We start from the raw sequence: 15,044 nt of genomic DNA on the forward strand, positions 1-15,044 counted from the left end.
CGCGGCCCTCACGCGTCTGTGTAGTTGATGATCGAGATGAGGACGGAGCCGGCCGCCGCGATGATTGGCAGGTTCATAGGCCCGTGGAATACAAAGTGGTCGAGGGTGGCCGTGGTGATGATGGCGGTGGAGAGGGCGAGGTTCTTGATGATGGAGTCGCAGTACTTGAGGACCAGCCTAACGGCCGAGGCGCGAGCAGGCGTGTGACTTCAGAGAGGCACCCCACCCACCCCCTGGTCCTGAGAACAACTGGTCCCAACCGCGCGCGCAATCTCCCCGCGATCTCCCGCAATCTCCCCGCGATCTCCCGCAATCTCCTCGCGATCTCGTGCTCACCCGATGAGGATCCCGCCGAGCGCGCCGAGACACGCGACCACCACCGTCACCCCCGACCAGCCATGCAGCATGTCGCCTACGTTGCAGGGAAGAGTGGTCGAAGGCGCTCCCCCCCCTGGCACGACAGCCGCGGGGCATGCCGTCGCCCGGGTGAGCGTGCTGCGCCATCGGGACGTAGATGAGCAGAGAGTAGCCCGCCAGCTGGACGTTTCTCTCCCACAACGACAGCGCCGTCGACTTGAGCACCCTCTCAAAGTAGACGTTGCTCAGGCCAGAGAGCATCGCCTCGAGAGTGACAGCGCTCACGCCGACGACGTAGTCGTGCCACGCCCGCTCCGTCGGCCCGCCGCCCTCGCCCGCCATGGCCTCGCGCATGTCTGCTGCCTGCTGCATGTGCTCCGCAGTGGCGAGCGTCTCCCGCGGCGGCGGCGCGCACGCGGCTTGCGGCTGCGTCTGGTGGCAGATGATGAGCACCGAGAGGAAGAGGGTGAGGATCGCCCGCCACCGCGCGAGCGAGAGGAGCCTCTGCAGCAGCAGCCGCGAGAGGACGGCGGTGAAGAGGATTTTTGTCTGCGGGGTGGGCGGGGCTTGGGGACAGGGCGGGACAGGCGGACGGGCGTCGGTCATGCAAGGCGCGAGCGGGGAGGGGAGGGGGGTGGGCGGCAGCAGAGGCAATGGAGGAGCGGCAGGAGAGGTGCCTGGCCACGACGCTCGCGGGTTGGCATCGGTCTCGGAAGTGTCTCGGAAGCGTCTCGGAAGCGTCTCGGAAGTGTCTCGGAAGTGTCGCCTGCTGGATGAGCGTAAAGGACGAGGCAGAGATGCGCTCCAGCGCGACGAAGGAGAGGAGGTTCATACCAAGGAAGATGAGCGCGGGCACCTGCGGGGGCGGAGGCAACGGCCGGATCGGTGACGGCTCGCGACGGCGGCGGCGGCTTGGGCGGCGGAGGTGGCAGTGGCGGCAGTGGCGGCGGCGGCGGCGGTGCGGTGGCAGCGGGGGCGGAGAGCTGGCGTGTCGAGGTACCCCGCAACCTCCCGCCCCAGCTCCCCAGCCGGTGCGAGCGGCAGCGAGGCTGCTGGCGGGCCGGCGGGCTGAGGGCCGCGAGCGTGCAAGGGCGCGGCGCACCGCCATCTTTGCTGACGTGCGCACAAGCTTGAGGCTCGTCTCTGCAAACCAGCGCGGTCCACGCTTCGCGCTGTCGTGGAGGCGTGCCTCGCCTGGATCGTCCGGCGACTCACGGAGGATCATCAGCCACGAGAAGCACAGCTTGAGCACCTCGCCAACCGCGAGAATCGACTGCGCCGACGCCTCCTCGTGCAGCACACCCGACGAGTAGCGCCGCAGCAGCACGTATGAGCTGTTTTGGACAGAGAGGAGGCAGCAGACGCCGGCGTGGAAAGGCGAGAGATTCGGCATCCGCCCACTCAGCCCGCTCGAAAGGTGTTCTGCTTTGACTAGCAGACCCTCTTCCTCGGCGTCCTGGCTATCCCTGCTCGGCAGGACCACGGCCGGCGAGACTGAGCGCTCCTGCTCGTGAGCAGTGCCCTGCGAGCGGGTCTTTGCGAACATGCGGGTTCGAAGACAGCCACCGTGAGAGTTTGGCCCCGGTTGTTAGCGAATAAATAACGCACCGGCCCACAGCGGAGCTGGGAAGAGGACCGCCGCTAGCGGTGTGGCGTGGAGCGGTTGTGCATCCCTCCGGGGGCCCCTCTGCGCCGGGGAGGCGTTGTTGGAGGCTAGGACGCAAGCGTCCGTCGCCCTTTTCAAACTCGGGGCCCACTCCGCTACGCTCCGACCCGAATTTGGAGGGCCTAAAAGTTTAAGGTGTTGCTGCGCAAAAGGGGTCGGACACCGGGCGCAGCTCATGCTAAGAGCTAGAAGAGGAGATAGAGAGAACAACCACCCTGTCCCGTTATTGCGTACACCAACACCACAAAACGCTCTCTCTCTCCTGTCCTCACTCAGGGGGGTCACAACTACCAAGTCCCTCGACTAGCTGCCACAGGGCGCAGCTGCCACAGGGCGCAGCTGGAGACGCTCCCCCTCAATCGGCATCCACCCCCACCCGCTCCAGCCCCACTTTGCGGGCAGAGCCCTTAGCCACCCTTTTATCTTGCGCGGTCAAAATCGAGGACGCGACTCGACACCAGCTCGCGACCTGAGGGATCCCTGTGTGGTGGCTGCGTGCCGTCCTCCCTTCCCTCCCTTTTTTCTGTTTTCTTTCTTTCTTTGCGACCTGAGGGAGAGTGTAGAGGATGAGGCTTAGGGGACCCCTAGGGTTCTGAGGGCCGGATTTCCGTGCGCCTCCGCACTCCTCTCGGCGTTCGCCTCTCGCCCTGCTGCAGCATCCGTGCCCATCTCTGGCAGCCGATCGCCGAGCGCCTCCTCAAAGCATGCGAGAATCTCGTCGCTCAGAAGCCAGACTTGAGCACGTCGTCGGCAGCGCGGATGCTCGCCCGCACGGCCCGCCGTCGGTCGAGGTCTCGTCTTAGTTCTGGCAGCGTCGGCGCCGGCCTGCTCCCACGCTGGCCACACATCATGCTGCGCTTCGCGAGCAATCGCGTAACGAGGCTCGCTGGCTTTTTTTGTGGCTTTTTGGACGGCTTTTTTTTATTCTCCCGCCCTCTTACGTCCTACCCCTCTGTTGGATTTTTTAAAGACCTTTTTAAGAAACGAGGAGATTTGGGGGCTTAAGTTGCCGTTTAAGAGATTGCAGGCACGGGGGGTCCCTCTTTTAAGACCGTTCAAGGAAATCGGCCTCGCCGGCATGCGTCGCTGGGTTCCGCGCCGTTTTTCTCCAACACTGCCGTTATTAGGCACAAACCCGCCTCTGAAGACACATCTGTAAGTCTGGTGCACTGGCAGGAGCCATACTCGCATATAGGGGACGCGTGCTAGCTGACTGTAGCCAGCTTCCCGGCCTCCGGCGTCTACCGGGAGCCTCCGGGAGCCTCCCGGACCATCGACCTCGGGAGCTCTCCCGCACCGTTTAAGCGTTTAAGACCGTTTAAGGAATTGGCGGCCCAGCAGCTCTTAAAACTTGCCCAGGCAAGTTTTAAGCCGTTTACCGCAGGCGCCCCAGGGCCCACCCTTTTAAGCCTAGGGGTCCCCTAATGGATGAGGAGTGTAGAATCCCGCGCGCGTCCACCGCCTGCAAAAGATCTGCACGTCTCGCGCGCGTGAACAGGGATCCAGGCCCCAAATGATGTGTGAGTGTTAGAGTTGTTTGGTATTGCTAAAATTTTCTCTCAAGGCAGGCTGGTCATGACGCAGTCCTCAGGGTGCTCTTCCGTCAGAGTGTGACTCTCTGTGTGTCAGGGATAATCAGGGCCGTTCATCAGAGCTCCAGTAAGCTCGGACGTCGGAGACATCCCATTAGCCATTAGTGCGGCTCGACCTCTTTGAGGCACTGCCTTCCCGGCGGTTTGGCGCTCTACAGGAGTAGAGCCCCTCTACAACAAACTCTACAGCAATATCGCGCTCTACATCGACTCTACAACGCAGGCGGTTCGTCCCGCGCTGCGGGATGTAGAGCTGTACAGCTCTAGCGCTCCAGAGCGCTCTACATCTCTACTACAGCTCTACAGCGCTCTAACACTCTAATACATCCTTCTGCACGCCCTCCCTCAGGGTCAGGCTCTCAGCTCGGCCTCTCGCGCGGGCCTCGGCAGTCGGCGCTGCTGTGGCCTCTGCTGTGCGTGCTGGCTGCTGCGCTGGAATCGCGACAACGATGGTCGTCGCGCCGCGAGGCCAAAAGTTACGAGGCAGCGGCATCGGCTGCAGGGGGCGTGCGCGGAAGTACCCTCTATCTCAGGGTCAGCTTGATGTCATATTTAATTATATAATAATATTTATCTCTCTACGTTAATTTCCGGGGAGAGGAGGCTACCTCGATAGTACCGCACTCCAAGTAATCCCCAGGGTTGGCGCTTACAGGCCCACCTTGACACGTACAACGGGCGAGCGCGACTCCTGCGCCTCGGGTGCGCCCGCCGCGTCCCCACCCTCCAAGCCCAAGCCGGCCATTCCGTTGCCCAACAGCTCCAAGTCGCTGGCGCTGGACACGGGCGAGCCCATGGGCGACGCGGAGGGCGAGGGCAGCGGCGTCGGCCCGAGGGGTGTGCACCCGGACGACGACTCGGCCGATGAACTCTGAGACGAGCCGCCTCTGTTGGACGGACGGAAGAGCCGCCCGAGCGTCAGGCTCTTTGGCTTTCGTGGTGGCGCGCTCGCTGCCCACGGCGGCTGCCCCAGCCACACGGCGACGCAAGTGATGTCGTCGCGCAAGCCGCGCGTCTTGAGCGCCTTGGTCGTCACCCGCTCGGCCGCGTCCGTGGCCGTGGCGCACTCGCGCACCAGCGCGGCGACCTAGGGAAAGGCGAAAAGGGCAGGGTAAACTCCTGCATTCGTGTACCAAGGCCCAGGCGCGCGCGGGTGAGCAGTGGCAGCCTGTGCGTGCGAGAGCGCATCCCAGACCCCGTCCGAGCAGGCGACCACGGCGGCGGAGGAGGGGCTGCAGGCGACCTACAGCGGGGAAGCAACACCGAGACCGCTCACCGAAGCGGCCCACCACGCAGGAGGCGGGCAAGTGCAAGCCAGGCGCCGTCTGCAGAGCGGGCACCGCAGATACGTATGGGCAGTCGGCATCGCCGATCGTCCGGGTGACCGCCAGGCCGCCCGGCCACGCTCGGAGGGGCCCGCCTGCGACGCCGCCGTCCCGCTTGACCCTGCCGATCCGCGCGCCAGCCGCTCTGACGCGCTCGAACTCCTCGGGGCTCTCGCTGAGCCTGTGGTCGGTAGTCAGAAGCGTGTGCCCGGTGGCGGAGACGAGCACGGCCGCGGAGTCACCAAGGTTGCAGATGGTCAGCTCGCCGCGGCCCGCATTCCACACCACAATCGTGAGAGTTGTGCCGGCCGTACCACTCGTGGAGACGACCAGCGAGTGAAGGCGCTCGCACACGCAGCGGAGTGCTGCTTGGAGAGAGGCTGCGCTGCCGTCCTTCGTCTTGGAGACCACGAGAGGAAGCGCGTTGTCCGCGCTGATTTGTGCCGCCTCCGAACCGGCGTGGCCGTCGGCGACCATGATAAGCAGCAGCGCCTCTCCGCCGGCTTCGGCCTCGAGCCAGCTCATAGCGTCCTCACCCTTCTTCGAGCGTACGCACAGGCCGACAGCAGCCATTGCGGAAGGCGAAGGAAACGCGTGCCCGACGGCAGCCATTGGCGAAGACTGCTGAGCGTCGACACCTGTGTCACAGGACAACATGCAACATCGGCAGACAACCGGCAGTGTGCCCGGTCGGGGGATCTCGGCGACGAGATGAACACGCGCTTGCGCCCCCGCGGCCCTTCTCGAGAGAGAGAGAGAGAGAGAGAGAGAGAATAGCTCCGCCGTTCATGGAGGCAACCGATGCGAGTCGACTGGTGTGTGTCGTCGTGGTTTCGTATCAAGAATTCTCTCTCTCGCGGCCCTTCTCCTATCGATTTCCCTATGCTAGTTCGTGGGTTTCGCGGGAGTGACCCCATGTGTCAAACCCATGGCCAAACCGCAAACCATATCAAACGGCAAACGCCAGGCCACAGCACCGGACACCGCACACGGGGTCGGGGAGGGAGGCACGTGTAGCACGGAACCTCAACTCTCATAGACTAGCGCGCAGCACACACACACACACGCGCGGGTATTTCTTCTTATAAAGATCGGCGATCTCTTAGATGAGGTGCGCTCCACTCATACAATCACTCATACAAAGACCGACGAGATCGAACCGCCCGGCAGGAGCTTGCCGCTTGCCCCCGCGGCCCTTCTCCTAGCCTGGCTGTTCTTCATCTTCCTAACTAACTAACTAACTTCTCCTATCGAATTCCCTATCTATTGCCCCAGCTAGTTCGTGGGTTTCGCGGGAGTGACCCCATGTGAGAGAGATTTTCAATACCAAACAACTCTAACACTCACACGTCATTTGTGGGGCCTGGAGCCCTGTTCACGCGCGCGCGAGACAAGCCCATGACCTAGCGGATGCGGGATGGGTTGGAGGGGGGGGCACCCAGGACGCGGCCCACAGACAGACGGACGGGCCAAAAACCCACTCGCCACGGCCAGGCCACACCGTGTCCGTGAGCCACACCCCACACGCGGGGAGCCGCGACACACACACCCGCGGGTATTTCTTCTTATAAAGATCGGCGATCTCTTAGATGATGTGCGTTCCACTCAATCACTCTTGAGATGGCATCTGCCAGATATGTGCGGCGCCCCGGGACCATCGACCAAACGGCACGCACAACTCACACCAGTTCCTTGAGGAGGCGCAGACGCTCGCGCATGTCTTGCAAATCGTTTGCAGGCGTGGTCCAGATCGCCTTGGCATGCTCGTGCGCCGCGAGCACAAACGCATCGTCCTCGAAGAGACGATCGCGCGCGTACAGCAGGACCTGCCGCAAGTGCGCCCTCAGGGTGGCGGAGGCTGACAGGACTGTCCCTGTTGCCCCGGCCCTGGCAATGAGGGCGAGGGTGGAACGAAAGGTTGCCTGGGCTCGAGCCTGGGCCTGATCCACCGCCGCAAGCACCACCTCCCTGTCTGCCTGCAGGGCTTCCGCCACAAACTCCAGGGTCCGCCCTTCCTTCCTCACCGCCGCCAGAGCGACGTCCTTGTCCGCCTTGATGACCGCCCCCGCCCATCTCAGTGCGTCCCCGTCTTGCCGCACCGCCTCGAACGCGACAGCCCTGTCCGCCCTGAGGGAGCCTGTCGCGTACTGCAGCGCCTGTCCCGACTGTCGCACCGCTTCGAGCACCACCTCCCTGTCCCCCTTGATGCTGCCCGCCGCATAGCGCAGCGCCATTCCATCCATGCGGACAGCCACGAGCACGACGGCCCGGTCCTCCTTGACGGCGTCGGTCGCATACGACAATGCCCGCGCTACGTACCGTGTGCCCGCCGCGAGCACAACCTCGCTGTCCCCGCGGAGCGCCTCGCTGGCGAGGCCCAACCACGCGCCGGGCCAGGCGCCGGTCGCGCCGGTCCGCACCGCGTCCATCACGATGGACTTGTCCGCCCTCAGCTCGCTGGATGCGTATTCGAGCGCCGTGCCATCCTCCCGGACCGCAGCTCGCACCACCTCCCTGTCGTGTCCGAGCGCCCCGCTCGCGTACGATAGCGCGTCGAGGGCGCTGAAGATCTCGTGCTGGTTTGAAGCCAACGCGCCGAGCAACGCGGCGCGGTCGGCGTCCGACGCGTTTGGCTCTGCCTTGTCGGGGCTTGGGCTCGATCGCAGTGCTGCAATGTTACGAATCGCGTTGCCATCAGAGAGCCGCAGCCGTGCGTTGGATGCGGCGATGGCGGCGCCAAAGAAGAGGGCCGCGGGCGTGCTGAGGGCGCCGACTTTCAGCGCCTCCAGCCGCCTGTACCGCGCCAGATCCATCGAGGGCAGACTCGTCTCGCCCTCAACCCGCAGGTCCGACAGACCGGGCAGCCTGGCCACAAAGAGGGCGTTGCTCCAGACGGCGTCGTCCCGCAGGACAGAGAGCGTCGCGGCACGCAAGTGCGGGGTGAGGCGCTCGCGTAGCGCATAGCACGTGCATGCGAGCGCCCTCTTGCAGGCGAGGGCGACGTGAGGAAGGAGCGCGATCTCAAAGGCGTTGCGATCAAACTCCTCCAGGACGATGGACAGGAAAGCAGAGTCGCCGCTGGATCCGTGCCGCGGGGGCAGGATGGCCGGCGCGCCGAAGAGGGCGGCCGGAGCCGGGAAGCGTGTCCGCGGCCCCGGCGGAGACTCTCGCAGCAGGGGATCTGGGCGCCTGCCCGACATGCACTAGAGGCGCGCTTTGCAGTCCGCAACTGGAGGCGACAGGCAGGAGCCGCGGCGCGTGCATGATTGTTTCTTTTTCAAGTGCCGAGCCCAGTGTTGCGATGGAGTTTTGTTGTAAAATTCTTTTTCAAGAAATGCCGCTAGTATCCCAAAAGCAACACCAACCGCGGGCGGGAGAAGGAGCCCGGTACGGAGGAGCGCATCGAAACGCACGACCACGTCCACGAGGTAGGTATTGCTAAAAATCTAATCACCCGAATACCACGTTCGGATCGCTCCTCATCGCAAACCCTGTCAGCAGTTCACCTACGGGTATGTTCGTAAGAGCTACATACACTGAAAATCGTCCACGAGAGCGAGCTAGAGAGACCGGCACCAATACGACGCGGTATGCATGCTGGGAGGGAGGGTCTCGACGACCATCTCGCTTCTCTCCACTCTCGGCTACGGTTCCGACTCCGGCTTCGGCTAGTCGACAAGCTGCCGAGCCCAAGTCACACTGTCAGTGCCAAAATTCTTGTTGGCTTCTAAATCTCTCTCTCTCTCTCTCTCTCTCTCTCTCTCTCTCTCTCTCTCTCTCTCTCTCTCTGCATACTACGTGTACACATACACTCGTAACAAACAACTCTCTCTGCTGGCTGAGCACCGTTCGGTTGTCCTCACCTCGGCTCGCACTTTGGGTCGGCGCCGACGCAGTGCTTGAGCAGCCAGATCAGGCCGTAGCTCCCGTGTGCGGCCGCGTAAAAGCACGCGCTGACGCTGTAGTTGTCAAAGTACCACATAAGGCCGAGCACAAACGGCAGCGTACCGCCCTTCTGCAGGCTGATGATTACGTACCACGGCACGCAGTGAGGGCCGGGCGGGAAGTCCACGCCGATGAGCTGATTGATTGCCGCTTGCGCGCGCGGAACTGCGTTGGCCTGGTACTTTGGCATCGTCGCGGAGACGTTTCCTTATCTGGAGGACGCACGCGCAGCTACACACGCGGATCGTGATTCTTCTTTCTCACTTTTGTTCGTTGTTCTTTTAGCAAATTATCAATCACACAGAAAAGCGCAGCGGGAGGAAAGCGGCGGAGTCGCAATTCCAGGGGTCGTTGCTGCGGCTCCCGTTTGGTGTGTACTTGTTTCATGAAATCGAAACATGAAAACCCGCAGGGGGTGTACTGTGCAGACTGGTGTTAGTGCCAGTGCGCGCCAGTCCCGTGACTAGTATGTGTGCCGGCGGAATTCTTGTGGTCGCTGGCTGGCGAGACTGACTACCTGGCGAGTAGAGGCCCCGCCCACCCAGGGTACCCTCTCCGAGGACCCATTGGGTGCTCTTTCGAGGGCTCGCCGGGGCTCTGCTCCAAGAGACCTCGAGAGAGCGTGCGTGTGCCTCTATTCGCCAGACTGACTACTGCTGCGTCCATGCCCTTCCTGCTCTGCTGCAGCCTGCTCGCCGCACTCGCAAAGGAGGAGTGCGCCGACTCCTCCTCTCTGGCCGTCGGCCAGCTGGCGGGAAAGCTCGCCGTCATCACTGGCGCATCGCGTGGCGTTGGAGCCGAGCTCGCACGGGTGTACGCCCGTGAGGGAGCGTTTGTTGTGGTGAACTACTTCAGCAGCAAGGAGAAGGGCGAAGCCGTCGCCGCCGAGATCAACGCCGCGTGGCCGTCGCGCGCCCTCGCCGCGCAGGGCGACGTGACGGTCAAGGAGGACATGGTGAAGCTGGTCGCTGATGCCGAGACGCACTTTGGCAGGAAGGTCAGCGTCGTTGTCAACAATGCGCTGCCCCGCTACAAGTTCGACCCGGGCTCATCCATGGCGAGCATTAAGACGGTGTCGACAGAGGACCTGGAGCAGCAGATGAGAGGTACGCTCGCCGGCGCCGTCAACATGGTGCAGGCAGCGCTGCCCTCGTTTGAGGCGTCCAAGTTCGGGAAGGTGGTCAACATCGGCTCCAACCTCGTCGACAGCCCTAGATGGTTATACAGATCCGTGTGTCCCGGCGAGCACTAGAGAGGACACGCAATCAACTGTATTCTCAATTCTAGTTGTAGCCGGTGTATGCACGCGATGCTGCACGACACCGTATTCACACCCTGACATTGGTGAGTTCACGCCGCAGGTGTACAACCCTGTCGTCACGTACTACGACTACACCGCGGCGAAGGCGGCGCTCGTCGGCCTCACGCGCACCACCCAGCCCCTTGCCCAGACACTTCCTTGAGCCTTCCCGCAGGCGGCGCTCGTCGGCCTCACGCGCAACCTCGCCGCGGAGCTGGGGCCGTCCGGCGTGCGCGTCAACCTGGTGGCGGGCGGCCTGCTCGAGACGACCGACGCGTCGGCCCTAACGACCAAGGAGGTGTTTGGCTTTGTGTCCGCTGGCACGCCACTGCGCAAGACGACGACGGTCAACGATTTTGCCGAGGCGTGCAGGTAGATGTACGCACGGTCCAACGCGTCGATTTGCACGACGCGCAATCGGCCGCCGACTGAGAGCACCCGGAGACGACACTCGCCTTTCGAACTGCGATCGCGGTGGGTGGCACGCCGCCGGCCTGCCTCCCAATCACCTGCCCACTGACAGAAGTAGATCGAGGGGAGGAACAGCCGGACCACCGCTGAACGGCGGCGCGTCGAAGAGGGAGTAGCACAGACGTCGACACTCAAGCAGGCGGCGCTGCCACACACACACACAGGCGTGCGTCTTCTTCGCCTCGGACGCGTCGAACGCGGTGACCGGGCAGAGCCTGTCGGTCGATGGCGGGCTGACGATGCCCTGAGACCACCTCGCCGCTGCACAGCGCTTGCCGGAGCCCGACCTCTCCCAGTGCGGCGGGGGGCTGAGAATACCAAACGGCCACGACCTCAGGTTTAACAGACCGAGGGAAAGCGCTCGGGCGGCCGTACGTCGCCGACGATAGGCTATACTAGGCCACGTGAGCTGTGAGCTGTGAGCGTCGCCGCCCGCAGGCAGATTTTGTACGTACGTTGCATGTGAGGTGCGCGCCTCTCACGAATGTCGAATCGCCTCTGCGGCCGGCAGGGCCCCCTCATAGAAAGCATAGACCATAGTCCATAGAAAGAATCACCGAGATCCGGGGAGGTCGTCGGGTGGGGGAACTGAAGTCTGAACGGCCCGCGGATTGGGAGCACTTTGTGTCTCGTAATGAAAAGAAAGAAAGAAAAACACGGATCCCAAGCTCTATAGGGCTGGGGTCGAGGACCCAGACACGTCCCCACCTTTGACGTTTGAGCGCCCTCCTTCTCCGCCTCCTCCCCCGCCAGCACGCAGCAGCGCCTCGGCATGCCGCGTCGACCGCTCGCCCCCGCCTCCGCCGCCGCTCTCGCTCGCGCGCCACTGCGTCCTGCTCCCCCCGAAGCCGCCCCGGCCCTTCCTCCCCGCCCCCCCGCGCGCTGAGATGTGCTCGAGGTAGCGGGCTGGCCCCCTGGACGTCTCCGGCCCCTTACTGCCCGCTGCCTTGTGGGTGACCCAGGTGTACCCGCATCGCACGAGTGCCCGCACAATTCTTTTGGCTGGGCAAGGGAGGGGCGATATGGACTCACGCTCGCCGGGCGCCTCTGGGGTCCCGCCTGGCGCGCTCTTCCCCGGCCGCGACTTCAGCACCAACACCGCATCCCTCATCAACGACTTCCTCGATGACCCCACCTTCATCCAAGGCCTCAGCGAGACGGAGCTCGGCGGTCCGCTCGCTCCCGCCGCGCCAATCGCACCGGATCCCGTGCCGCCGGGTCCCGGCGCGCTGGCGCTGGCGCCGGGCAACGGCTTGGTCGTCGCGGAGCCCATGCCGGCGGGCTCGTGGCGGCTGGTGGTGATGGACCACAAGGTGCACTGCGACGCGGTGCACTGCCAGGGCCCGCAGCAGCTTCAGAAGCGCAGAAAGTGCGAGTTCGCGACGGTGAGCAACCTGCGGCAGTTCAACATCTCGGTGGAGCTGCAGGACGCGAACGGCGCCGTCGTCCGCGATCACGAGGCGGTCAAGCTCAGCGCGGCCGTCGTGTACGAGAACGGCGACGCCATCTCGCTGCGGCAGAATGAGCAGCCCTTTGAGGAGTCGTGCCAAGTGGAGGCGCGTGCGGCAGGAGCACCGCACGCCTCGCAAAGGGCCGCGCTTTGCTCAGCCACGCCCCCCCCCTCCCCCCAGGCCCTCCTCGTCCGCGGCGAGGTCTCCTTCACCTTGCGGCTGGGGACGCAGGCGCACCGCCGCCGCCGCCGCCGCCTCGGGTCCCGGAGCTTTATATGACACGAGGGGAGGAGGCACGAGATGTGGGGGAGGCGAGGGTGGGAGAGGCGCAAGGGTGGGCGCGAGAGGGGGCGGCGGCAGGGAACGTGAGAGACAGACAGCGCGCCGTGCACTTGAGCCGCTAACAAGCGAAGCTCTGCCGACGCCGAGGTTGGCTCAAGTCACCTCCGGGAGTGAGCGAGGCTCTCACCCCCCCGCAGGTCCTCACGGACAAGCACCAGAAGCGGCTCTTCCGCATCCAGATTAGCGCGCCGGAGCAGCCCGCGCTGTGGGTGCGGCAGCCGCCGCCCCTCGCCGCATCCGCCGCCGCCGCAGCCGCCACAGCCGCAGCAGCCGCCGCTGCCGCCGCTGCCGCCGCCGCTTCCCTCCCTCACCCTCCTTCCGGCTCCACGTCCACGCCCCTCCCCCTCCTCCCCACACCAGGTGCAAACCATCCCGATGCGGTCCGTCGTCAAGCTGCCCTGCATGCGCAGGGACCGCAAGGCTGGGGACGGCCCCGACGGCGGCATCTTTTTCAATCCCCCTGTGGACCCGGTCTGCCCCGTGACGCCGCCGACGCCGTCGGCCCTGGCCGCCCTGAAGGAGGAGCTCAAGGAGGAGCTCAAGGCGGAGCTCAAGGCGGAGCTGAAGGAGGAGCTGTGCGTCGCTCTAGAGACACGAGCGCTCTCACACACGCCAACCACAAGCGTGCCCCAGCGCTTGCGCCGTGTCTACCACGCATCTCGTGCCCCTCCGCCCTCCTCGCCTCCTCCCCTCCTCCCCGTGCCCTCCCCCTCCGCCCGCACCGGAAGCCTCTCCTCCGCGAAACCAGGCGCGAGGAGCTGCTCGCCGAGCTCAAGGCCGAGATCGCGACGCAGATGGGCGCGCAGGCAGTCGCGGCCGCGGCGGCGCGGCAGGCGGCGCCGGCGGCGGCGCCTCTCGCCCCCTTCAAGGTGATGTCGGCAAAGATGGAGGAACTCGGTCTGCGGCGGCTCTGCGGCGCCCTCTCTGTCGCGGCGCCCGCCCTTCCCAGTCCCGCGCATTGTGCGTTCCGATAGGCCTCGACGACGGCCTGCCTCCCGCTGGCCGCAGCCTCCCGCTGGACCGGCAGCTTCCCCCGTCGAGGCACGCGCCCGGACGGAGCAGTGCGGGACACGTCTGCCACGCGCCCCCAGACATGCCCCGGACGTGTCGTAGGCACGCGTCGGACAGGCTCCCGGCGCAGGACGCACAGCGGCGGTGCGTCGTGGCGCCCGCCGCCGTCAACGCCGCCGCCGCCGCCGCGGTCGCCGCCGCCAACGCCGCCGCGAATGAGTGCCCTCGCCCGCCGTGAGGATGAGGCTGCATGTTCGCTGTCCCAGCGTTGCATGTTTTGGATGTATCTCTAGGGAGGAACGGCCCTCACTCTAGGCTGAGGGCACGGATCCGCGCGCGAACCGATGCTTATTGTTCGCGCCCCGGCCTCGATCGGAGACGGTGTACCCTGTGATGAGTCTCCCCCCCTCTCTCCATCGCGCGGGCGCTGATATGTCGAACTGCGAGATGTGGGGACAAAAAAAAACACCAAAAGGTGCCGCTCGTCGCGCAGACGACTCATCAGGCGGCGACCCAGGCGGCGACCCAGGCGGCGACTCAGGCGGCGACCCAGGCGGCGACCCTGGCCGGAGAACGAGGCTGCTATCCCGCCATGACCACCACCGTGGCTCGCTACCAGCTCCCGCACGGAGCCCTGTGCGTGTCGAAGGGCAACCTCGTCGCGTTTGACGGCTGCGCGATTGTCAACGCGGCCGACACAAAGTGCCTGTACGGCAAGGGTGTCGACGGCGCAGTCAACAAAGCGGGCGGGCCGGCGCTGATCGAGGCGCGCAAGCAGCTGCCGGTCCGCGCGGGGACGCGCGACGTCCGCTGCCCGGTCGGCGATGCCGTTGTCACGGTCGGCGGCAATCTCCGCTGCCGGCACGTGATTCACGCCGTCGGGCCAAACTTCAATCCCAAGGCGCAGTGGGTGCAGAAGGTGGCGCCGGACGGCGAGGAGAAGCTGCACTCCGCCTACCTGAGCGCGATGCACCGCGCCAAGGAGCACGGAGTCCGGACCCTCGCCTTCTCGCTCCTCTCCGCGGGCTTCTTCCGCGGTGTGCGCGCCAGAGCGCAGCCCAGTCCACACCCGTCCGCGAGTGCACTCTGCCGTGCAAGTCGCCCTGCCGACTGCCCTGCCGCCCTGCTGCGGAGAGCCGCGCTGCTTGCGCGCACGCACGCGCGCGCTGCCCCCACCCCCCGCCCCCCGCCCCTGTGAGCCGCCCGCAGGCCCAAAGCCGCTTGTGGACCTGCTTTCGATCGCGTGCCGCGCCATCCGGGAGGGAGCCTACCCTGGCCTGGAGGAGGCGCGCGCATGCACGCGCGCACGCACGCACACTCACTCACTCACTCACTCACACTCACACTCACTCACTCACACTCACTCACTCACACTCACACTCACTCACTCACTCACTCACACTCACACTCACTCACTCACACTCACTCACTCACACTCACACTCACTCACTCACTCACTCACACTCACTCACTCACTCACACTCACTCACTCACACTCACACTCACTCACTCACACTCACTCACTCACTCACTCACTCACTCACACGGTCCTGAGGTGTGCTCCTCCACACAAGCGTCAACTGT

At 64.8% G+C, this 15,044-nt stretch overlaps 7 protein-coding genes across 7 annotated transcripts; 3 read left to right on the forward strand and 4 right to left on the reverse strand.

Annotated features, from left to right (window-relative positions):
• Window positions 1-8: 8 nt before the first annotated feature.
• Window positions 9-1,903, reverse strand: EMIHUDRAFT_107320 (hypothetical protein; the record flags this gene model as incomplete). The annotated part of the gene is made up of 4 exons (XM_005758043.1): window positions 9-177; window positions 337-412; window positions 459-906; window positions 1,460-1,903. 4 exons carry the CDS (start codon window positions 1,901-1,903, stop codon window positions 9-11), a joined length of 1,137 nt encoding a protein of 378 aa, XP_005758100.1.
• A 2,361-nt stretch (window positions 1,904-4,264) lies between these two features.
• On the reverse strand, window positions 4,265-5,552 carry EMIHUDRAFT_107321 (hypothetical protein; the record flags this gene model as incomplete). Its single annotated transcript, XM_005758044.1, has 2 exons — window positions 4,265-4,702; window positions 4,956-5,552. 2 exons carry the CDS (start codon window positions 5,550-5,552, stop codon window positions 4,265-4,267), a joined length of 1,035 nt encoding a protein of 344 aa, XP_005758101.1.
• A 957-nt stretch (window positions 5,553-6,509) lies between these two features.
• On the reverse strand, window positions 6,510-7,270 carry EMIHUDRAFT_359934 (hypothetical protein; the record flags this gene model as incomplete). Its single annotated transcript, XM_005758045.1, has 1 exon — window positions 6,510-7,270. A coding segment is annotated over one exon (630 nt), but the record flags the coding sequence as incomplete, so codon positions are not given.
• Window positions 7,271-8,799: 1,529 nt separating this feature from the next.
• On the reverse strand, window positions 8,800-9,285 carry EMIHUDRAFT_220150 (hypothetical protein; the record flags this gene model as incomplete). Its single annotated transcript, XM_005758046.1, has 2 exons — window positions 8,800-9,092; window positions 9,264-9,285. The coding sequence occupies 2 exons, from the start codon at window positions 9,283-9,285 to the stop codon at window positions 8,800-8,802; spliced, it is 315 nt and encodes a 104-aa protein (XP_005758103.1).
• A 264-nt stretch (window positions 9,286-9,549) lies between these two features.
• On the forward strand, window positions 9,550-10,904 carry EMIHUDRAFT_68908 (hypothetical protein; the record flags this gene model as incomplete). The annotated part of the gene is made up of 4 exons (XM_005758047.1): window positions 9,550-10,086; window positions 10,247-10,300; window positions 10,361-10,551; window positions 10,796-10,904. The coding sequence occupies 4 exons, from the start codon at window positions 9,550-9,552 to the stop codon at window positions 10,902-10,904; spliced, it is 891 nt and encodes a 296-aa protein (XP_005758104.1).
• Window positions 10,905-11,671: 767 nt separating this feature from the next.
• Window positions 11,672-13,926, forward strand: EMIHUDRAFT_438977 (hypothetical protein). The gene is made up of 7 exons (XM_005758048.1): window positions 11,672-12,216; window positions 12,288-12,367; window positions 12,587-12,658; window positions 12,810-13,024; window positions 13,198-13,346; window positions 13,424-13,490; window positions 13,563-13,926. The coding sequence occupies exons 1-7, from the start codon at window positions 11,679-11,681 to the stop codon at window positions 13,696-13,698; spliced, it is 1,257 nt and encodes a 418-aa protein (XP_005758105.1). The 5' UTR covers window positions 11,672-11,678; the 3' UTR covers window positions 13,699-13,926.
• Window positions 13,927-14,136: 210 nt separating this feature from the next.
• EMIHUDRAFT_57582 (hypothetical protein) lies at window positions 14,137-14,493 on the forward strand (the record flags this gene model as incomplete). The annotated part of the gene is made up of 1 exon (XM_005758049.1): window positions 14,137-14,493. A coding segment is annotated over one exon (357 nt), but the record flags the coding sequence as incomplete, so codon positions are not given.
• Window positions 14,494-15,044: the final 551 nt, after the last annotated feature.

Source organism: Emiliania huxleyi (genome assembly GCF_000372725.1).
Source record: "Emiliania huxleyi CCMP1516 unplaced genomic scaffold EMIHUscaffold_89, whole genome shotgun sequence".
NCBI lineage: Eukaryota > Haptophyta > Isochrysidales > Noelaerhabdaceae > Emiliania > Emiliania huxleyi.